The sequence below is a fragment of the Aspergillus stella-maris genome (assembly GCF_047715825.1).
Source record: "Aspergillus stella-maris strain CBS 113639 unplaced genomic scaffold BDV14scaffold_16, whole genome shotgun sequence".
NCBI classification, from domain to species: domain Eukaryota; kingdom Fungi; phylum Ascomycota; class Eurotiomycetes; order Eurotiales; family Aspergillaceae; genus Aspergillus; species Aspergillus stella-maris.
The window spans coordinates 62,291-83,597 of record NW_027396810.1 but is presented as its reverse complement, the minus strand read 5'-3'; the positions used below and the strand labels follow the sequence as shown (position 1 = coordinate 83,597).

General features: G+C 50.8%; 9 protein-coding genes across 9 annotated transcripts; 5 read left to right on the top strand and 4 right to left on the bottom strand.

Annotated features, from left to right (window-relative positions):
- Positions 1-1,124: 1,124 nt before the first annotated feature.
- Positions 1,125-2,238, top strand: BDV14DRAFT_207712 (uncharacterized protein; the record flags this gene model as incomplete). Its single annotated transcript, XM_073775199.1, has 4 exons — positions 1,125-1,176; positions 1,213-1,347; positions 1,395-1,969; positions 2,023-2,238. The coding sequence occupies 4 exons, from the start codon at positions 1,125-1,127 to the stop codon at positions 2,209-2,211; spliced, it is 951 nt and encodes a 316-aa protein (XP_073629872.1). The 3' UTR covers positions 2,212-2,238.
- Positions 2,239-3,820: 1,582 nt separating this feature from the next.
- Positions 3,821-5,778, top strand: BDV14DRAFT_198373 (uncharacterized protein; the record flags this gene model as incomplete). The annotated part of the gene is made up of 3 exons (XM_073772931.1): positions 3,821-4,502; positions 4,680-5,084; positions 5,123-5,778. The coding sequence occupies 3 exons, from the start codon at positions 3,821-3,823 to the stop codon at positions 5,776-5,778; spliced, it is 1,743 nt and encodes a 580-aa protein (XP_073629871.1).
- Positions 5,779-6,559: 781 nt separating this feature from the next.
- BDV14DRAFT_207710 (uncharacterized protein) lies at positions 6,560-8,248 on the top strand (the record flags this gene model as incomplete). Its single annotated transcript, XM_073775198.1, has 2 exons — positions 6,560-6,937; positions 6,985-8,248. The coding sequence occupies 2 exons, from the start codon at positions 6,560-6,562 to the stop codon at positions 8,107-8,109; spliced, it is 1,503 nt and encodes a 500-aa protein (XP_073629870.1). The 3' UTR covers positions 8,110-8,248.
- A 2,063-nt stretch (positions 8,249-10,311) lies between these two features.
- On the bottom strand, positions 10,312-10,749 carry BDV14DRAFT_198371 (uncharacterized protein; the record flags this gene model as incomplete). Its single annotated transcript, XM_073772930.1, has 1 exon — positions 10,312-10,749. The coding sequence occupies one exon, from the start codon at positions 10,747-10,749 to the stop codon at positions 10,312-10,314; it is 438 nt and encodes a 145-aa protein (XP_073629869.1).
- A 668-nt stretch (positions 10,750-11,417) lies between these two features.
- Positions 11,418-12,047, top strand: BDV14DRAFT_198370 (uncharacterized protein; the record flags this gene model as incomplete). The annotated part of the gene is made up of 2 exons (XM_073772929.1): positions 11,418-11,682; positions 11,731-12,047. 2 exons carry the CDS (start codon positions 11,418-11,420, stop codon positions 12,045-12,047), a joined length of 582 nt encoding a protein of 193 aa, XP_073629868.1.
- A 400-nt stretch (positions 12,048-12,447) lies between these two features.
- Positions 12,448-14,192, bottom strand: BDV14DRAFT_207709 (glycoside hydrolase family 43 protein; the record flags this gene model as incomplete). The annotated part of the gene is made up of 2 exons (XM_073775197.1): positions 12,448-12,584; positions 12,635-14,192. 2 exons carry the CDS (start codon positions 14,190-14,192, stop codon positions 12,448-12,450), a joined length of 1,695 nt encoding a protein of 564 aa, XP_073629867.1.
- A 551-nt stretch (positions 14,193-14,743) lies between these two features.
- On the bottom strand, positions 14,744-16,601 carry BDV14DRAFT_198368 (major facilitator superfamily domain-containing protein; the record flags this gene model as incomplete). Its single annotated transcript, XM_073772928.1, has 5 exons — positions 14,744-15,424; positions 15,489-15,896; positions 15,975-16,303; positions 16,351-16,407; positions 16,454-16,601. The coding sequence occupies 5 exons, from the start codon at positions 16,599-16,601 to the stop codon at positions 14,744-14,746; spliced, it is 1,623 nt and encodes a 540-aa protein (XP_073629866.1).
- A 569-nt stretch (positions 16,602-17,170) lies between these two features.
- BDV14DRAFT_198367 (uncharacterized protein) lies at positions 17,171-18,317 on the bottom strand (the record flags this gene model as incomplete). The annotated part of the gene is made up of 3 exons (XM_073772927.1): positions 17,171-17,300; positions 17,358-17,780; positions 17,836-18,317. 3 exons carry the CDS (start codon positions 18,315-18,317, stop codon positions 17,171-17,173), a joined length of 1,035 nt encoding a protein of 344 aa, XP_073629865.1.
- A 417-nt stretch (positions 18,318-18,734) lies between these two features.
- BDV14DRAFT_207708 (CocE/NonD family hydrolase) lies at positions 18,735-20,501 on the top strand (the record flags this gene model as incomplete). Its single annotated transcript, XM_073775196.1, has 1 exon — positions 18,735-20,501. The coding sequence occupies one exon, from the start codon at positions 18,735-18,737 to the stop codon at positions 20,499-20,501; it is 1,767 nt and encodes a 588-aa protein (XP_073629864.1).
- Positions 20,502-21,307: the final 806 nt, after the last annotated feature.

The window sequence follows — 21,307 nt, the reverse complement described above, 5'->3', positions numbered from 1 at the left end:
TATATCGATTAGTCACCCAGCTGGTATCCACCAATAAGAAGCCACCTCTGCCGCTCATAGAAGGAGAGCCTGGTCACGTGTCAGATCTAAACACACTAGTCCCAAACAAGATCAGACCTCTTGGCGCGCAAGGGCAGCTCGTCCATCTCCTTGTGATCTTCTCTCCCGGTTACATCTCTTACTCTCAATAAATGGCTGGAATATACAATGCAACCTTTACTTGTCCCGGGAGCGATATGCAATTGTCTTCATGCCCATGACGCGGGGTCACATCGCCTTTCCCCGCGCCGCGCTGTATGACGATCAGGTACAGATCCCCAGTCTCCGCTAACCTAGGCAAACTTCATCGCATCAATAAGCCTAGTCCCTCTCTAGGGCTTGTATTCACCTAGAACGATTGAATAGGTGTCTTGGAGGTCTAACAAAGTCACGTCGCCCCATTTCTCCCAGACCTTTGGTACCAGACTTTGTCCACCAAGTGGTCCCGCTCAGCACTTGACGGGTGCAACAGCCATTGCGGGGACATAGGGAGTACAGAGAACTATCAAGGGTGTCGCTGCAGCCCTTCCCGGTTTTGTACAACGGGTATTCAGAAGATAATCAAGATTTCGATGCCGTACAGGTCTCCTCGTCATCTAAGCAGGCCGCCCACCCTATTTGTATGAGGAGAATAAATCGCGATTCTCGAACAATAGCCCGATCAAACTGTCATCATGATGCGCAGGTTCGTTCATTGCTATATCCCTTTGTGTATCTTGGTTATCAATAGATTTGCTGTATACAATGTCCGCTCTCCCTCTGTGGCGGAAAATTCGTTGTGCTGCGACACTGATATAAGGCGCTGCGAGTGACCTAACACCGTGATTCCCTGATACTCACAAACACCCGCGTTCTTCATGATCGGTTGAGGTACCCTATGCCGGTCTCTGTGGCACTCTGGCCTTCTTTTGTTGTCGCACATTACACAACAAGACGGATACCAACAAGATCACCAATACTACCGATCCAAAAGTATCATGCAGACATGCTGCCGCCTTGCCAAGAGACGATTCAAAAGCAAGCGACTTTCCTCATTTTCGCCGATTAAAATCATTTTTGATACAGACTCTTAACAAACTTCTACAATGGCAATCTTCAAGCTTCTTGGTTTGGTCTCAGCTCTCCTAGCCCTGCAGGGTAATGCGCAGCCCGGGTACAATCGATGGGACCTAGATGCATGCGTCACCAATATATTTTACACTGTTGTCTCTGGCGATACATGCGCAGGTATTGCAAGGGCTCATGACATTCCAAGAGGATCTTTGGTCTTCATGAATGATCTTCGGTCCGACTGCGCAAACCTCCGTGGTATGTATCCCATATTGCCCTCCAAGACATGGCTAACCCTCGTATAGTTGGCCAAACCCTTTGTCTGCCTATTTCTTGTCAGCTCTATCCCGTGCACATCGGTGCCTCGTGTGTCGAAATCGCCGAGGATAACGAAATTACCGTCGATGCTCTCTTTGAATGGAACCAATTCCTGAATGTCTATTGCACGAATCTGCTTGCCGGTGACCAGATATGCGTCGCTGAACCAGGGGCTCTTCCGCCGACACACCCCCCCGTCACGACTAATACTGTCACCACCATTACTGCCACTGCCAGTAAAACAGGCCCTGCCTACGCAACGGCAACAGTCGAGCCACCGGGCTCTGTACCCCGCGGAACGACTCGAAACTGCGGTGAGTACTACCAGGTCAGGCGCGGTGATTACTGTGATTCGATCGCCGATCGGTTCAGCATTGGCCTTCAGCTCTTCGAGGACATCAACCCGTCCATCGATGATGAATGTACCAATCTCGTTCCAGGGCTATGGTATTGTGTTCTCCCGACGAGAGACTGGGATGCAACGATCACTACTACCATCACTGCGACGTATACGACTGCGCCAGCGCCGACAACCAGCGGAACTACCGATCAATGCTACGAAGTTCGTTTCACTTCGGCTCTTTGCTTTTAATTCCACTTGCTAACGCATGTTAGTGGTACGTTGTTCGAGCAGGGGATACATGTGACATGATCTCCGCAGTCTACGGTGTTCCCGTTGAGGACATCAGACTGTGGAATCCCAGTCTGAACTCTGAATGCTCGAATTTGAGGTCTGGTCGGGCTTACTGCGTCCATGGTGAGGTCACGCTTGAGCGGCTGTCGGTGGCGGCTGTTCCAACTTGAAGAAGCTATCTCTGAACTACTGCAGACTTCAATTGCGGGTTCTTAACGCTTGGGGATGACTGTGTGGTATTTCGGGGGCAGTGATTTCTGACCAGCTTAATATATGCTTCACTTAATATTCAGTCCAGGACAATGTGATCATTTTCCTGTTCTAAGCTTTGCTGGTATAACCCAGCATATATATTCTTGCGTGACAAGCCCGAACGTTCCACGGCAACCCCACAAGACTTGTTGCACTGCAATTGAGAATAGTGACAGACATGAAGAAGGAAAAGAGCATTTATAGTACTTATTGCCCAGCTAAAAACACACCGTCCGTTGATATCATAAGACCACAGTCATGGAAGCACCCGCGTGATGCGATCAGCAGCATGCTGTATGAACAATGTGTCAACGAGCTGTTGAGCGTCAAAATCCACTACCAACAGGCCAATCTGGAATGGGTTTAGGGAATCAATCTCACAAGGTGGGAATTCAGCGCTGACTCCGCGAGGCGCCGAGAATATGCCGGGCCTGTGCTTGCTTTTTTCCCCTGTGCAACAGTGACATAGATGGCTTTGCGGCGAGCCATCTCCGCGTCTCCTCGTGTTACCCAGTGGGATTCGTGGTAGTATAATGAGTCTAATCCCAGTAAGTTCTTGACGCGCCATTATGGCCTTCTGTGCTGAGTTCTTGTTGAAGTATGTTAGGCAACCTTGCGTGAAACCTGCAACCAACTTCGTCAAGGTGCAGGGACTACCTACCTGATCTGGCGTTAAAAAGCAATGTCACATCTCCGGCCGCGTAATTGAATTGCTGGGATGTTGCTTGCGATCTGGTCTCAGCATAGACTGATCGCGCTTTGTTGCTGGCCCCGCTGGATCGATCTATGATGGTCCTTTCATATGCTTGTAATGGTCAACCCCGCAGCGTCATGGCGACTCCGAATATGCTTTTCAAAAGTCCTGGGTCTGCCAAGTGAATGAGGTCTCGCTGAAGCTTTGATATCTGTCCTGCAAAGGAGACATTATAGGCACGAGGAAAATCTCGATCCCGAAATGCTCTTAGCCACGAAAGAGCTCACGCGAAGCCAGACTCAAGTTACTCCGAGTTAGTATGCTTTAACCAACTAGATCGTGGCGGTGCACAGTACATTTCCAAGCCAGGCTGTTACTCTGTACTGGATGCCTGCCATAGCAACGAAGTACGGAGCCGTTCCAAGAAATTGGGACCGCTGAAAGATGCTCGATATCCACATCCCAGGGCCTACAGGCATTGCATGTCCAGGAGGGTTGCACGGCATGAAGTTCAGCAATACCCGGTGGCGCTGCTGAAGGAAATATCTGCTTCTGCTGTCAACATCAAGATTCTGCCCCTCTTTCACGCCTTCTATTGGTAAGAGAATGCTGGATCCAGCTATCGTTTTGACAGATGACTCGAACCAAGCAGGGAATGATCCGCTCAGTACGCGCCTGCGTCTGAACAAAGTGATGATGACCTCATGAGAGCGTTCTTTTCTATAAAGAAGCGTTACGTACCTGCCCGGACATGGCTTATCCCATGCGAAATTTCTGCATTACGAACACGCCCTCAATCGGCGCTATTTGTACCTAGCACAGACACAGCTGACATGTTTGGAGACTCCGAAGGCGTTGTTTGGATGACCAAGGAGTCGGTGGGCGCTTGGTACAGAGATCCCAAGGTCTCACCAAATGTCCCACGGGAGAAGATGAAGAAGGAACAGGAAGAAACGTTCTATTCGGGGATGTATATTGATCTCGCTCTGAATGCGCCCGTGAAAAAGCGTCCCAATGAAAAGCATCCACACACCAGCTTCGCAGTGGGCGGCGCCAAGGACAGCTTTGAAAAGATATCAATCATGTATGGAAAGGATCCTGGCGAGATATCCAGCACCTATACTCTTCACCAGGATAAGGGTCTCTTCAACCGCGACCTGCAGGCCTTTCTCATCCGTGCGCCAATGCCCGAGCCAGACAATTGGTTTGTCGGGATTGACCTGACCTATGGGATTCCTGGTGTCTACTTCCCACTTTGCTTCGACATGCCATGGCCGTATGACGGGCTGGTGCAACTTGTCCGCCTAGACTTCAAGCACCGCTACATTCGCCTCCCTTTTGCGCGGGCGTACGACCCGGGTCTGTATTCCCAGCCTGAGAGAGACTTGCTCAAAGGCCAGGTTGAGAAGGCAGGGCTTGAGATCGTGCCCGAGCGAAGTGTCATCAATGGGAAGCTCCATCCAGTGCTTCAGAATACCACCAGATTCACGAAGAAGATCTTAGGCGAAAAGGTCGGTAATTCGCGACGGCTTACCTTCCGACGAGCGGCTCTTCCAAGATTCATCCTCAAAACAAGCAAAGCAAGATCTCGATAACTGGATCAAACAATCAAACGGCAATGGGCCCAAAGAGGAGTTGGAAAGAGCGAAAAAACTGGACGCGTTGGCCGCAACCCGAAGTTCTATCGTGCAGAGGTCGACCAAGATGATCTGATCCAAGAGGCCCCAAGCTTCTTTAAAGAGCAGCTCCTGCAATGGATCAAGGACTTTTCCAAGACGCTCAAAGAGGTCCCAACTGGAGCGGAAGTTGAGCAGCGGTATGCCAATTTTGGCTCCGCCCCGGCATTCAAAGGCATTACGATCAAGTCCCTCGCCAGTCAATCGGAAGCGAACAGAAACAGATTCCTGGACACACTGGTTAAGGAATTCGAGATGAAGCAAGCCGTTTACTTCCCCAAGAGCCAAGAAGCGGCCAATTGGGGTAGGGGCCCGGCAGTGGAATACCAGAAGAAAAAGTATCGAGAATGGCTGGCTCCTGACTGGAAGGCGGCGACGCATACCAACGACGAATACATGGCCATCCCGACTTTAAGCCATGGTCATTCGATGACCGAGTGGCGTTACTGTCTTCTCCAGGAGGCCAGCCCGACTGTCTACTCGGCGGCCAAATCGACTTTTCACCCTCACCACAAGTCGGTCTAGGTCTTGAGCATCCTGGCCTCACGTTACGGATTGATGTCAGGGAGCTCATCTGCTACTTGACTCTACCAAGCCACATGGTCACGCGAACAGGCGCCAAAGAAGTCGGCTACCAGAACGTATCCGGCGGCGACGGCAGCAGGACAGGCTTCCCCATTGACTTCTACGCCAGGAACATGGTCGTCGCGTTTCCCTGCCGCGATATCAAAGTCACTAAGAACACCGTATCCGGGTATAAAGTCAACGGCGAGACCACGCCCAAGATCGCCGCGGCGGGCATCGACTACCCGCAACTCGTCAAATCCGAGTTTGGGTTCGTCATGACGTACATGCCTCCGCCGACGGATTTGGAGAAACAGATCATTTCCTTCATGATTCAGATCCTGCCTATTGCAGCTGATATGATCCCGGTCATTGGAGCGGTCGTGGGGTTTGCGATCTATGTTGGTGGGAATACAATCCTTGATTCTGCTTGGATTAGTCAGTTTGAGCATTCGACGCCGCCGGTGTGTGCGTTGCTGTATTCGCAAAAGGGGAATGTTTCGAAGTATATCGGGCCGAATGGGAAGAAGATTAAGTTGAAGTTGAAGTAGATTGTTGCGATTATGTGGGATCTCTCGGAAAAGTTTCTTGTTTTTTTTTTTTTTTTTGTCATGTGCCTTGGGTTATTCTTAACTGGATTATGATGAACTGCCACAGCAAGCGGCGGTTCCATTCAGAGGAACTTAACGCCGTGTTTGATAGCAATGATGAAACTTTAACTGCTGTCTTATGAAAAACATGGATGCTTGTAGAAAAGTTTGCGTTTGGTCACCTTTAACCCGGCATAGTCACGAGCTGACGGCCAGCGAAATTATCTTGGTCAAAGGATGCCTACTTATGCACCTACGTAGTGTTAGACAACCTGGCATTGAGTTTATCGACGTCATTCTGCAAGCCTCAGCACAGCTCTCTCCTCCCCGAACCCACCTCACTGGGTCATTCGGAGTCCCCTGCAAAACCCGATTACAGAGCGGCAGCCAATGGCTCGCCCTTCCTAATATGCCTGGCTAAACGGCATTATTGGGGGTAGTTCAACCAGTTATATCACCGGGTTTCATTCCCCGTGGAGGGATACCCCACATGGCTCCAAGACTGTGGGGTGCGTCCCGCGAGTTTTCGGAGAACTTCCCTGCATGACGGCACCGTCCCGGGGTTTTGCAAGCTGGGAAAGATAGTTGCCGGAGTTGTGCCGGTCCGAGTCTTTTTGTTCCAATACCGGTCGAGCACCAGTCCGGTAGACGGTAGGTATAAAGCGGGCCGATTTTCTCATGTCCGGGTTGACTTGGTGTTCTTTTTTGGCAGCTGCCTTTGAACACACGATCCTGACGCAAGATGGTTGGATCTTTTCTGAAAGTGAGCGTTCTCTGCACGCTAGCAACTCACGTTGTTGCTGGTGCTGCGGATGTCAATACATCTTCGCTCTTATCATACCCAACCAAACCCCGCGTGTTCATCCTCTCCGACATCTCCAACGAACCTGATGATCAGCAATCCCTGACGCGCTATCTCCTCTACTCGAATCAATTCCAGACTGAGGGTCTCGCCGCTGTGACGTCCACCTGGCTTCGCGATGCCGTCTACCCAGAGGACATGCTCCATGTCATCAACGCCTACGGCAATGTCACGGATAACCTGAACACGCATGCCCCGCCAGACTCGCAGTATCCACCAGCGGAGTACTTCCGAAGTATCCTGCGAAAGGGCGCTGAGGTATGTGGTCACCATGCTTCTGCCAGTTTTGATGCTAACAATAACAGACATACGGCATGACCGCTCTCGCACCAAACGCAACCCTAAGCCCCGGCGCAAAACTCCTCATCCAGCGCCTGCAATCCAACTCCTCTCAGCCCCTCTGGGTCCTAGCCTGGGGCGGAACAAACGTCCTCGCCCAAGCCCTCCAATACATCCATCAAACCTATTCATCCGACCGAGCTTCTGATCTCCGCTCAAAACTCCGCGTCTACGCCATCTCCGACCAAGACGACACAGGCGCCTGGATAAGAACAAACTACCCAGACATCTTCTACATCTCCTCCACGCACGGCTGGAACCAATACGGTCTCGCCTCATGGATCGCCATCTCAGGCGAAACATACTACGGCGTCGAGCACGGCGCCGCAAATACCACCACTGTCTCTAAACCGTGGCTTGCCGAGAACATCCAGATTGAACCCTACGGCAGCGTCGCGTACCCGGACTACAAATACATCATGGAAGGCGACACGCCTACTTTCTTATACCTGATCCAGAACGGGCTCGGCGAGTCCGAGAACCCAGGGTATGGATCTTGGGGCGGACGATATTCCAAGGTGAATTATAACTACGGGCATTGGAGCGATGCTGCGGATCGGGTTGTGGGACTTAATAACGCTACGTTCAAGAGCAATTATGCGTCTATTTGGCGCTGGAGGGAGGCGTTCCAGATGGATTTTGCGGCGCGGATGCAGTGGTCTCTCCCACCTGGGAATGAGAGTGCGAAGGGTAATCATCATCCTGTTGTCGTTGTTAATGGGAGTCAAAGTTTGGCTCCGTTGAGGATTACTGCGGAGACTGGATCGAGTGTTACCCTTGACACGGTTGGAACGTATGACCCTGACAATGATGACCTTACATACAAGTGGTTCCAGTATGAGGAACCGGGGTCTGATGACTGGAATGTTGCGGGTCAAGTGCCGGCTTTGGACCTTAAGACATCTGATGATGGACAGCAAGTGCGCTTTGATATCCCAGATGAGGAGACCAGCTGTAATGGCAAGGGCGAGAATCCGTCGGGTTGCTGGCTGCTGCATTTGATTCTGGAAGTGAAAGACAAGGGAGCTATTCCCTTGACTACGTACCGCAGGGTGCTGGTTCAGACTACTAATGGTACGATGACGGAGTAAAAAAAAATAAGTGAGCGGGAACATAGATATAGATTAGAAGGGATATGTCGTGATAGATTTCATATATCCGAACTTTGCAGAGACCTCAGTTCAACAGATGCAGTACCTAAAGAGAGGTCCAGAACCGAAAGGTCCATAGAACGAATACCACAATGACCAGGGCAGCCCATGGTGTGAGCGATTGGTGGAAAACAAAAGCATCAAGGTGCATATTTCCATGTGATGAAGACGTTTGCTATAAAGGGCTTTGCTGAATGCGTTATCGATAGGTCTGTCAATGCGCCTGCCCTTCTTTGACGGGTACGTTCTTTGATCTCAGAAATATTAATAGTACAGTTAATGGTCTTTCGGTCAAGAAATCATCCACCTTACTACTAGTATTCGGGTTATCTAGCTACTCACAAATATAACATGGGTGCGGGCTAGTCAGAGACAGACCTACAGTCCCTCACTATCGACGACGCCAATTGCCAGCGCAACTACTCGCCCGATTCGCTTTGTCGACTTCCATCCGAGCTCGTGAGTAGATTTGCCGACTCTCTGGGCCCCGATGAAAAGGAAGACCTTCTCCACTTCCCCAAGACATGCAAATGCATCTACCTTGCGACCCTCCGTCAATTCGGCGAGCGGCATGTGTCCAAAATAAACACCAACCTCTCCGCCCGATCGCTTAAGGAAATTGAATAGCTTAGTCGCGATAGCCGGTTGGCACCCTACGGTCGCACATTGTCAGTTCGAGCAAAGTCCGAGGACGGCTTCAACTCCGGAGAGGGCCTTTCCTGGCAACGATGTGACTTTGCCACTGGCCCACTTGTGTTCCCACAAGCGTCAGCGCAGCGTTGGCAGGCTGCCCTAGAGCGTCTCATTAACTGTACGAGCTTCTCCATACGTCGGCCCCGACCGTATAGGCCTTGGAGGGAACGCGAGAGTTTTCATTCGGATTCCGAGTCAGAATTGGGAGAGTATGTGGAGGAGGATATCGGTCCGGAGAACTATCCTTTCCTCTCTCTCCATGATATAATTGCGCTCCTGTCCAATATCGTTGCTGACGCTGGTCGTCGGCTGAATGATCTTAGTATCAACTTCGACTCTCTAAGGAGCCCATCGGGCGAGGCGCCTGTGACTGCTACACCCTGGATGGGGATGGCCTTGACATGTCTTGCCTGCCAGGAAAAGCTTTTATGAAGGGATGGTCCCGACTACGCAAGCTTTATAAACGGATGATGAAACTTCTGGCGACTAATAGGGTTTCCACAAAACTTCGATTGGTCACTATAAGGAACGGATCTGTCAAGTTTTCTGAAACACCATCGCGATACTCTCCAGGTTCACCGTCTCGGCGACATAACATTGAATACGGTGAATGCGATAGACTTTGTGACGTTTATAAGAGCCAACCTGATCAAGCTCCACACAATCGAATTGAACGAGATACTTTGTGCCAAGTGGAGTAAAGGGCTGCAGTTTCCAGCTATCGAGAATGGCGAACTTACGCTGAAGTCCGGCAGAAAGATCAAAGGCTTTTTATTATAAGACATACCGGACGGGGTCCCATGTGGAGTATAGAGGGTCTTACAGTGAACAGGTCCTACAACTCCTAGTCGAGCATGCCAAAGTCGAGCAAAGAAAATAGTTCCAACTATTCCCTTAATATCCTATGTTTGTCAAGTGGCACCGGTGGACCCCGAGGTGGCTGGTATTGCATAGTATTTTATTTGTGTTTAATATCCGATATGAATCTCATCTTTGTTTCTCATGTGGTCCGATCCAGCTCTTGTGTTCAGATTCACGTCTGCAATAATCTATCCTATATGTCATTCCGGGTAGCTCCCTTGTCACGGCGGGGACAGCTCCTTTCACAACTTTGAAACACCAACAACGCTGTTCTTGCACTGGCCTTAGCCCAGAGCTCGGTCAAGTCATGCGCGATGAGATTCTAGCCCGCCCACAAACCATCAGGAAACCACTGTTCCCCGTATCACGAATCATATGTCCACGTAGCCAGATCCAAGATGGAAGGAGTCATCACCTAGGTCGATGAGGAGAGAACCCCGATCGACGTTGACATTTGTGGTGCCGTTTTTCTTGCCCTTTCCCCGACCCATCAGCAACCTGCGGGAAGAGAATCTGTCCATCTCGCCACTTAAAATGACGGCCCCAAGGAGGGGTTCGAAATAGCCAATCCCCTTATTTCATTAAATCTCATGATAGAGTTCCCATAATCGAAAGTCCAGCAACAAGACCGACCACCATAACATTCACATCCAGAGCTTGCGCAATACCTTCTTCATCCGAACGCTCACTATCGGCGTCGTCATCATCATCTTCCCTCGCCTCAGGAAACAACCGCTCGCGACACGTATCTGATATATCTCCGGCATAGTCCCACTGTTCACTGGGCGTGCAATTTCGTATACACTCGATAATCGGCTGTCCCTGTAACCCTCGACAGAGACATTCCTCTTGCGCGCGGCCGGTTTCGTTACCGGAGCACCAGGAGTTGCTGGGGTTGGCGGTTATGCATGATTGGATGCAGGGTGGATAGTTGGTGGCGAGGAGCGATTGTGGGAGGAGGAGTAAGAGGAGGAGGAATTGGATGAGTGGAAGAGTGGTGACAGATATCCGGAATCTGAAAGACATATTTGCAGTGATGCTGCTAAAAGAAAATCCCTCGTGGCAAGGGAAGAGGAAGGACGTCAATTTAAAGGTTACAAAGGCGGGAAAATGACGCAAGGGCTCTGGGGAGTGGGAACTGGATGGGATTCCCAAAATCTGGGTTGAATTATGGAAACCCAGCAGGGAGGCCCCGGGCGGATCCAACGAACCATCCAGCTTTTCTCCACGGGGGATCGCCACGATCGACAAGCTTCGATCCGCTTGCAGATAATGCGCTGATCTCGGTGTGAAATAGGCTCACCGTTGGGAAAAGCAAGTACAAGGACTTTGAAAGTCTGCTTTATGGGCGGCCATGGGCTGGCTTTCAGTAGTGGCAGGTCAGCCTTCCATCAGTTTTGTGTCGGCTGTGGGGTGACTTAGGGTAAATTGCCTGTGAATTATTCCCCCTTCAAGCGTCTGACATACTCAAGCGGTATACACTGCATGACTATCCGGAACAGAGACACAATGACATAATGTAAAGATACCTGTGGTCCATGAGTTGTTCATTACGACTCCCATACACATTCACTCTGCCAACTTCAGAGAAACCTGGCACGATGCCCTATAAATATTCCCAGAATATCCCAATACAGACACACAGCATTTCTACTAGGTCACACTAATAACAAATCTCACAACGAAACATCAAAATGACAACTACACCCCTATCCGCAAACTGCATCCTCTGCAAGAAACCCGCCTGCCCAACATGCATGATCCACGGGCGCACCAAGTTCCCTCATTTACACTCTCGACGATCCGATCCAGGTCTGACCAGTTCACTTGCGCTTCCAATCCCCGAGTGTCCCGTCTGTAAGAAGAGCATTCGTGTTTCTTGCTTGACAGAGAGGCACATGTTCCCCTGTCGCTCTTGCGGTCTGTCGTACGCGAGTACTCCACTTGTTGAACCAGATGGTACTAACCCCGACATTAAGGGCACTGCATTCGACTGAGCCCACGAAGAAGCCATGACTTGGCTCGCGACACTGCCAGATGGAACCCGCGCAGAATCACCTCGCCATGAACCAGCCAAAATCGCCGAGGCAGAGCTGAAGAAAGTCATTAAGGCTCAACCTCCAGAAGCGCACCCCTGCATCGAATCTATTACAACCATGCAAGACCCCTACGGAGAAACCATTATCATGGGTCTCCATGTTTTCGATGAATGGGATCGGCGCCTTGATATCCTGAATGTCTCAGCGCGCGAGAACTGCGAGGGAGAGGTCGCGTCTGCATCTAAGGCGTTGCGTGCTCTTAAGGAAGTTCGTGAAATTATCTAAACAACGCTTGAATACACTAGGGATCAATCTATTGTGCCAAGCACGGAATGGTCTATGGATAGCGCTAGCATTCCAAGTCAGGCGCTTATTCACACTGATTGTCCTTGGAATAGGTGACATCCACCAGAGCTCCCTAGAATTCTAATTGAAATGACAGGTTTGTGTTCTCGCCAGTCTCGTGTTTTGACCAAATTACCAGCAACCCGCTATCATAGTGTGCTATTTTTGTTTGGACATTGTTATCATCGATACCAAATAGTCGTTATTCTAGGCCATCCAGTACGTTACTCATCAATATTCTTTACCATGGTCAAGTAAATCTTTGACGTTGCTCTCATACCTCCCTCTCATCGTCAGGGCCTCTAGCAGCCTGAAGCCATAGAATCTGTAGCCCTTGCCCCTAGTAGCTTGGTACAATCAAATCGTAATCCACCTTCTGACCCAACCCTTCATAAAACCAGTTGGAGAAGTAAGCGAATCCTTTCCCCTTCGCATTCCTCCTTCCAGCCTGCGAGGCATAGACGCCAACCAATGTGCCTATATATCTCATTAGCACTGAAGCGACAACATTCGAGCAACGCTCTTACCTGTGAAACGGCCAGTATCACCCGATAGCACCCTCGCATTGATCGTCCCGAGATCAATACTACTCCCTTCATCACCAGCCAAAAACGCAGAAAACGCGTAGGTCTCATCGTCAATCGCCTCCACGGCCAAGGAGACTGTCCCATTTTGCCACTCGCTAGGCGCCCTGATCGTAACGTTCAACAAGGACCCATCATAATTGCCACGCCCTGTCGTCTTGAGCTGGATAATCCTCCCGCGTCTCGGGACATCAACTACGCTTAGATCAACGTGCTGCTCCTGCGTCAAGAAGAGACTTATTCCCGCCTCGACACTTTCTGAAGCGGATGGAAGATTCAAATCAACACTAAACCTAAACAATGTATCCGTCTGGCGCCGCGCAATAAACGTAACAGGGGTCGTATCAGACGAATTGCTATAACTCGGTCCGAAGTCTGACGCTGTAAGGCGCAGTGTATTCGGGTGACCCCTTGGCGAAACAATGTAGCTTGTTTCATCCGGTAACCGCCAGTATACCAGATGCTTCGGGATTTGCGAGCCAGGAGAGAAGGTAAGATGCTCGGGCTCGTTAGTGGGATTCTCAACCTCTGATTCCGCGGGGAGAGGACCGCTCATAACGCCCCTGACAGGTCTAAGAGCAGGCCACCCTCCTTCTTCCCAAATACCACTTGTAAGAACCGTCTCCCGTCCCATAGGATAATTCACCCACTCTGGCCCGCTCCTTGTCGAAAGCGCAACGGCGAACCAATTCTCCTTATCATCCTGAAACAGATCCGCGTGCCCAACAGTCTGGAAGTACTCGGCCGTCCCTCTATTCGTGAGAATCGGATTGTTCGGCGCAGGTTCCCACGGCCCTGTCCTATTCCTTGACCTCGCCATCGTAACAGAGTGGTTCGTTTCCGTCCCGCCTTCTGCGAGGAGGAGGTAGTAGAACCCGTCTTTTTTGTAGATGTGTGGGCCTTCGGGGTAGGCTCCGCCTGTGCCGTTCCAGAGGTACGTTACGGGTCCAATTGAGCCGGTTTTTAGGTCAAGGGAGTAATGGTGGATCATGTTACTATCGGCCGATGAGACGTAGATGGTTCCGTCGTCTTCGAAGAATATATCAGGGTCGATGCCGTAGACAGGAAAAACCAATGGATCCGACCAAGCTGCATCATCGTAGGGGTCCGTAGATGTAAAGACGAGGCCTTTGATCTGCTGGCCTAGATTCGAAACAATAAGGTAGAACTTCCCGTCTTTGTACCGGAGGGTCGGCGCGTAAATGCCACCCTGCTGATTTGTGGTTTCTGCGAGGTCGGGCAGTTGGGACGGGCGGTTAAGGATATTGCTTGCCAATTCCCAATTCGTGAGGTCCTTGCTTGCGTATAGTGGCAGACCAGGGAATGCGATGAATGTTGAAGTTACGCAGAAGAATGTTGAACTTTCTGGGACGTACGCACAGGAGGGGTCGGAGTGCCAACCTGGGAGGATGGGGTTTGTGTAGGTTCGTTCTTTTGAGGCAAGGGTCGAGGATATTGCTCCTAGGGCAAAAAGGACTGTCAAGCGAAGAACTGACCGCATGGTGGTCTCTGTCGTTTGCTCACAAATTACAAGGTGAATCCAATTGCTCTAATCGAGGAGGATTCCTCGGTCTTGACAGGAGGCGCTATCTATATAGCCTGAGACTATGCGGGGAAGAGCATGCAAACATCCGAGGTCCTGTCGATCACAACCTTGCCACCAACCACATCCCTTCAGGCTAAATGGAGCTCTTCTTAGCCGGATAAATATCGCGCACGTTCTTTGACCGTGTGGACAATAAACGGCACATTTGGCGGGGGATGGCCCACCCCCACCGGGCTCTGTCCATTTGCTTCATTGTCCAGACATCGTACCTGGCTGCTGGAGCAGGTTGTGATACCATGAAGACTAGCCTAGTGACATTTGGTGTAGGATGCAAGGCTCAATGTACGACGATTTGGATCGCAGGGGTCGCGATATTCAGGAAACATGATCATCCAATGTATTCATTAACGACGAGCTGTTACGACCTCCTGCAACCTAGGGCTTCCACGCCGTCCAACCAGTAACATATCAGTATCATCATCCATATTTTGCTGTTCACAATCCGCCTAAGAAACAACTTCGTCCCTCGCAAACCTCCCTGTAAAGGCTCTAATCCTCTTCCCCCAAAAATAAACCGGCACACCACAAAGCCCCAACGCAGCCGTCAACCCCGCAAACGTACCAAAAGCCCCATCATACCCATGGCTCTCAACGAAAGTTGCAGTTCCATAACTCGTTCCGAAAGAGATAATACCCCTAAACGCACAAATAATAACCAGGAGCGGACCGGCTCGAGCCGGATAACTGTCCAGCAGGTACGTTATAGCGACAATGTTTGCGCCGACGAAGCAGAAGTAGTACGCTGCGACTGCCCATACATACACGAACCAGTGGTATTGTTCGGGATATTGCCCTGCTTGTCCGTAGTTGGCAGCTGTGAATGTGCCGACAATAATGGGGAAGATGAGAGAGATGATCCTCGTCTCGGGCTCGTGGAGTCCGTTATTTCTCTTCGCGTAATACTTTGCAATCCAATCGGATCCGTGACCTAACAGGGGAAGGGCGAGGAGAGCCACGACAATCTGCCCACAGTTCACGTACGAGGCGGATTTGTTCGGCCAGTTGTAGGGCGGTGCATGAAGAATGTTCGCGTACGTTGTGCCAATTGCAATGTTTGTTCCGATCGTCAGGCCGTTTAAGCATAGAGCCCAGAAGACGTTGGGAAACAGGAGGAGCGAAAAGGTGTCCTATTGCAGCAGCATAATGTTAATACGTTGGTGTTGAGACGGATGGAGAATAGGAGGAACGAACTCGTAGAACCTCCCAAACCTTCACCCAATCCGGCGTACCAACCCACAGGCGAAGATCCGACTTCCATGTCCTCGGTGCATATCGTTGAAAGTCTAATGGTGGTCGCTCGGTACAGACACCATCTCTCTTCCCATCACCCTTGACACCGTGTTCATCCAAGTCGGTGATGTTATCACTCTCACCTTCCTGGAAGCTAGCGAGTGTCCGCTCATACTTTGTTTCAGGTAGGAAGAAGAACGCTAGGACAAGTTGAGCTCCAGCCAGCGCCGCTCCAAGTCCGTACCACCACTGCGGTGTTATAGCATTCGCAATCTCTCCGGCGAATAAAACCCATACGGCGGTTAGGGAGACTTGGATTGCTTGTTGGCCCATGAGGGCTTTGCTGCGTTCGTGGAGGAAGAATATTTCCTGACCGACAACCCCTCTTATTAGCTCTGCTGTCTTCCAACATGTTGTTGGTGAAGGTGCAAAGACCCTTTATCATACCTGCGTAATCATAGGCACAAGCGCTTCGCTCTGTCCAGCCGCCAGGCCAACAACACATCTGGACCAAAGGTGCCATTCATAGTTTTGCTCGAGCGCGCAAAGTATAGCGCCAACAACCAGGACAATTGTAGACACCAGCAGGACGATACGTCGACCGATACCGATGGCCAGAGGCATACCGATAAGATTTCCAATCCCCATGAACAACGTCGGATACGTCATCAAGTGCGTGATATCGTCGTACTGCTTCCCAATTGCTTCGTATCCTGGAATGTAGAAGCCTAGCAGGCCGCCGAAGCCACTTACCAGGGCAAGACCGAGAGTCGAGACTGCCTCGTTAGTGGAGAGGCGAAGCCAAAGGGAAGGGTGGGCTTACAGATTGAGATGACGACCAGGACAACCCACTTCTGCCAGATGGCCATATTCAGCGGATCTATTCTGTCAGCCCAGCATATAAAGTCTCAAGTTGGAATCCTCACCACGAGGATCAGCCGTCGGTGTGGGAATATACACGATCTTCCCCTCTGTCAACTTGACCGTGCCCATCACCTTCCCCTTCGTGGGTGCGACTCCTCCATCCTCGATATGCTCGACATAAGTAATGTCGCTCTTGACGGCGTCTGCCATTGTGGTGGCTTCTGTCAAAGATGGCCTCCTGCCGTTGAGCTGGTTGTAGAGAACAAAGAACACAACCACGACACATGCTATATATGCTGACGCCCAGGATGCCAATAGGAGCCCCAGAATTACCAAGAACGACAACCCCAGAATCACTCCACACTACCGACATGGGATTGCCAGCAGTTAGAAGCGACAGCTGGCCCTAGCTTCTGAGCTTCTCGCCTCCCCCGCATACCGACCACTAAGATTCGGCCAAGCCTCGGAGGTCATCTCTTCTCGGTGGCTACCTTTACCTGGGGACAGCCGAGCGGGGATCACCGAGATAGAGACTACTCCGAGTAAGCTCGGTGAACGTCCTTGGACTCAATCTGGCACTCTAACTTTGACGAGAATACCTCGGCTAGCCCGAGTATCCTAGTTCGTGTCATCGCAAGCATCACGGAATCCCCTCCTAGCCCTACATCCATTTCCCTACAGCGGGCTACGCGACCTACGACGCATGGCATACGAGGAATTCAAGATGGTTTAAATAAAGCATTCCATATAATTTCACAACTATGTAAAAGTTCTAGCAACTAGTAAGCCTTAACCCCAGCCAGCTTCAACACCGTATCCGTCAACTCGGGCTTCTCAAACGGTTCCTCGCGATACTTAGGGCACACTTTGCCATCGCGCATAGGCTTCTCAGCGGCAGGTCGGATGTTGCTGCACGCGTCAGTATTCGAACTCCATCAAGAACAGATAATAAAAGGTAAATCATACCAATGAGGCCAATGCGTCGTTCCCAGAAACCGCTCAAAGCACTCCTTCTTCAACTCCAACGCCTTCTCAGTCGCAAACCGCTTAGGAGTCATACAGATATACTGCACATGCCGAATCTGGTCTCCTTCCGGCAGGCAGGCGTAGTGCATGGTTCTGCTATCCCAAAGGACGAAGTCGCCGGGCTCCATGTTAATTTTGACGAGTTCGCAGCCACGGTCTTCGAACCATTTCAGGTCCTTCTGGTGGAACAGGAACAGGTCCATGTATTTTAGCTCGGGAGGGGGTGCGTCCTCGTGGTCGTAGGCGTCGCGCTTTTGAGCGAAGAACTCATCGAAGAGTTTTGCGGAGCCTTTCATTAGCATTAGGCCGCCATCTTTGGGGCCGTTGGGGGCGAAGTTTAGGAGGCCTTGGACGGCTTGCATGCTGCACATCATATCATCAGTACTACCTTGTGAAAGGGAGGCGGTGGGATGCATACCCCTTCCGATCCGGATTCTGATCACAATGAGGCCAAGGACTCCAATTCAGATCCGTGCGATTCGGCATTGAAATGTTCAACCCATCAAACGAACAAATCAACTCCTTTGTCTCCCACAACTTCTCAAAAATGTCAATAACAGCGGGCTCGGATCGAGCCTCCCACGCCATCTTCTCATGAGTCGAGCCATACGCAAAGTACATCCCGCCCTTAAACGAGACAGGCAGGTGCTCGGCCGTCCAAGTAGACGGATTCTTCTCGTCGAATCCGAGCTCGAAGTTCTTGAGCCATTGGATTTGTTTGGAGCAGTAGTAGGCTGCTTTTTCCTTGGATATGACGTTTTTCAACACGACGCACCCGTTGCGATGGAATTCGTCGCGCCAATCATTATACGTTTTGTTGCTGAAGTCTACCAAGTCCTTGACGGTGAAGGACTCATTGGTGGCGGCGGCGGCTTCTTGGATTGTTGTTGTGGTGGACATTTTGGGTTTTGAAGTATCGACAAGTTAGGGCGAAGTGTAAAGTACTCTGATAGGGTAGACTGAGTTGTCTTCGGTCTCGCTGGTGGTCATTCTGGTGGGTGTTTGAAAATCACTTAAGTAGCGCCCGTAGCCTGGGCATTGCCACATCCATCTGGTTTTCGGGGGACTATCTCGATGTTTCGGGGCTGTTGTCTTGGCTCGGCGCGCCCCGAACCCCCTGCGAACCCCCGCATGGCCTCCGAGATGGTGGGGCTGAGGGCACCGAGGTCGAGCTGGAGCTAGCTCGGGATACAGCTTGCTTTTCGAATGTGGGGAGGTAGTTCCTGCGGGGAGCTTCAAATAGCGTTATGAAGCCTATTCTTGTATGAGGTATACCAGCTCAATTGCCACAATCCTATCACAGCAACAACCGCCAACATGCCTCCCCCCGTCCAAGCCGCCTACAAGCGCATCAAAGCTCCTAAGGTCGGCGAAAACGGCTACGTCGAGTTCCAACCAGGCAAATCCGAAGTCCTGCCACCAAAATGGAACGGGTTCAACGCGAAGCCTCTAACAAGCTCAATCCGCATTGATCATGACGTTGAGCTGGTTATGCGCGACGGCGCCCGTCTCTACGCTGATATCTATCGCCCGGGTGAAACCGACGAGAAAATACCCGCTCTTCTTAGCTGGTCTTTTTATGGCAAGAAGTATAGCGCGCTTGATATGTTACCCATGTGCGTCTGGAACTGCTGCGTCCCTCGTTCTGACCTGAGTGGGCTCGAGAAATTCGAAGGACTGGATCCAGCGCATTGGTGTCCGAAGGGATACGCGATTATCAGCGTCGATACGCGCGGCGCGGGAAACAGTGATGGCCTGATCGGTGTAATGGGCGAACAGGACGCCGAAGACGGGTACGATGTTGTCGAAGCGATCGCCAAATTGCCCTGGTGTAACGGATCCATTGGAATGGCGGGTAACTCTGCACTCGCAATCTCGCAGTGGTTCATTGCGGCGCAGCAGCCACCAAGTCTGAAAGCAATTGCGCCCTGGGAAGGATCAGGCGATATCTACCGTGAACAGTTTTGCCGAGGTGGTTGGTTTTCAATGAGTAACTTTGACCTCATCACAAACGAGATCGTTCGTGGCCAGGCGAGTTCCGGGATTGAGGATATGGAGGAGATGTATCGCCGGTCCCCGGTGTCGAGTCCGTTTTGGGAGGATAAACGGGCGGATCTGACGAAGGTTAAGTGTCCGGTTTACATTCGAGGATCCGATGTCAGTTCGATCCATACGATGGGTTCTGTTAGGGGGTGGTTGGAGGTTCCCCATGATCAAAAATGGATTCAGTGGGGGAGTAAGCAGGAGTGGTATGAGCTGTATAGCTGCCCCGAGTCGATGGACGAGCTGATGCTCTTCTTCGATCGGTATCTAAAGGGGAAGGAGAATAGCTGGGGAGAGACGCCTAAGGTCCGCTGGTCTGCGCTGCAGTTCGGTGATCGCGAGGCCATCGACAATATTGTCCTAGAAGACTTCCCGGCGCCAAGTACGCAGTATCGAGAATTTTTCCTTTCGAATGGGGCATTGAATGACAGTCGGGTCTCGAACTACCAGAAAGTCTCATACGACTCCGAGGTCTCTTCTCGTTTTGCTGAGTTCTCATACACCTTCGACAAGCCATCGCGCCTTATTGGCCTTCCAAAGGCAATCCTTTATATGTCCTGCGAAGACCGCGACGACTTCACCGTCTTCGTCATCATCCGCAAGAAAGACAAGAACGGGAAACCCCTGATGCACCTCAACTTTCCCTTCCACGCAACGCCAGTCAAATCAATCGACGACATCCCCGAAAAAGAGCAAGCCAGTCTGAACCTGCATCTCGGCTCAACCGGTATCCTGCGCGCATCCCATCGCGCATTCAATGCAGAGAAGAGCATCCACCCGCAATTCCCCTTTCATCCGCATACGAAGCAGGAAAAGGTCAAGCCTGGCGAAATCGTCAAGCTTGAGATTGGCATTTGGTCTATGGGAGTTGACTTTGATGCTGGGGAGACGGTGAGCGTTAGGGTCTCTGCCCAGTTTCCGAGCATTGCGGAGTACAAGACATGGTCGAAGCCTAGGCCTGAGCATGAGTTGAATAGGGGGAAGCACTTTGTTCATTGCGGAGGGGAGTATCCTAGTTCGGTTATTTTGCCTTTTATATAAATCGCGTGCTGAATGATCCGGAAGCATTGGAGATATGTGAATGAAGATTATTTTTATGACTACGTGGTTGCTGTAGCAGTCCTTGAATGACATGTTAATTTTTCCTACCTATGAAATATGGTACATAGATAAGCACAATACTGCATTTCGAACTTCTGCGAGATCAAGAACAATGAAAAATGGTGGATGAAATTAGGTCCAATACATGGCATCGTAGTATAAGACATAACTTTCAAAGGAGACTGGTATGGTCGTGGTTTCTTCGTTAGACGTGGTAGCAAGTGGTGGAGTACAAAAGTAGGTAGAGACCGGTCTTTAGTAGAGGTGAAAATACGGTCCCATGATGAGCCGACGTTTTGGTCTTGATCCAAGTCAGTCGTTCAAGTTCTTTCTAAAAGTTCTTGGGGTGTATTCGTCATACCTGCCAGATATATATTTTTGACCCGCAGCGACCTTCCTTGACCTCGCATACGGTACGTAGAACGGTAGCAGCACCCCGACCGTCAACGACGCGGAAACGACGAACTTAGTGAACATTTTCCTTGATATTTTCTGCGCCTAATTCTTGCATTCACGTTGACTTGCCAACCTGCAGTCTAATAGCGGTGGTACTTCAGTCGGTGCCTCAGGCATGGAGAGGAGGAATGCGAAAGGGTCCCAGAACTCCAACCGTTCGTGCTCCCCAGCAATATAGTCAGCTATGCCGACCTTGGATTGCCTTTGGCCATGTCCAGAGGTGCATAGAAATGACTGGATAGCAATCATCTATCAATTTCTTAGTTTCCGGCCGTGTGATGGCTAATGAG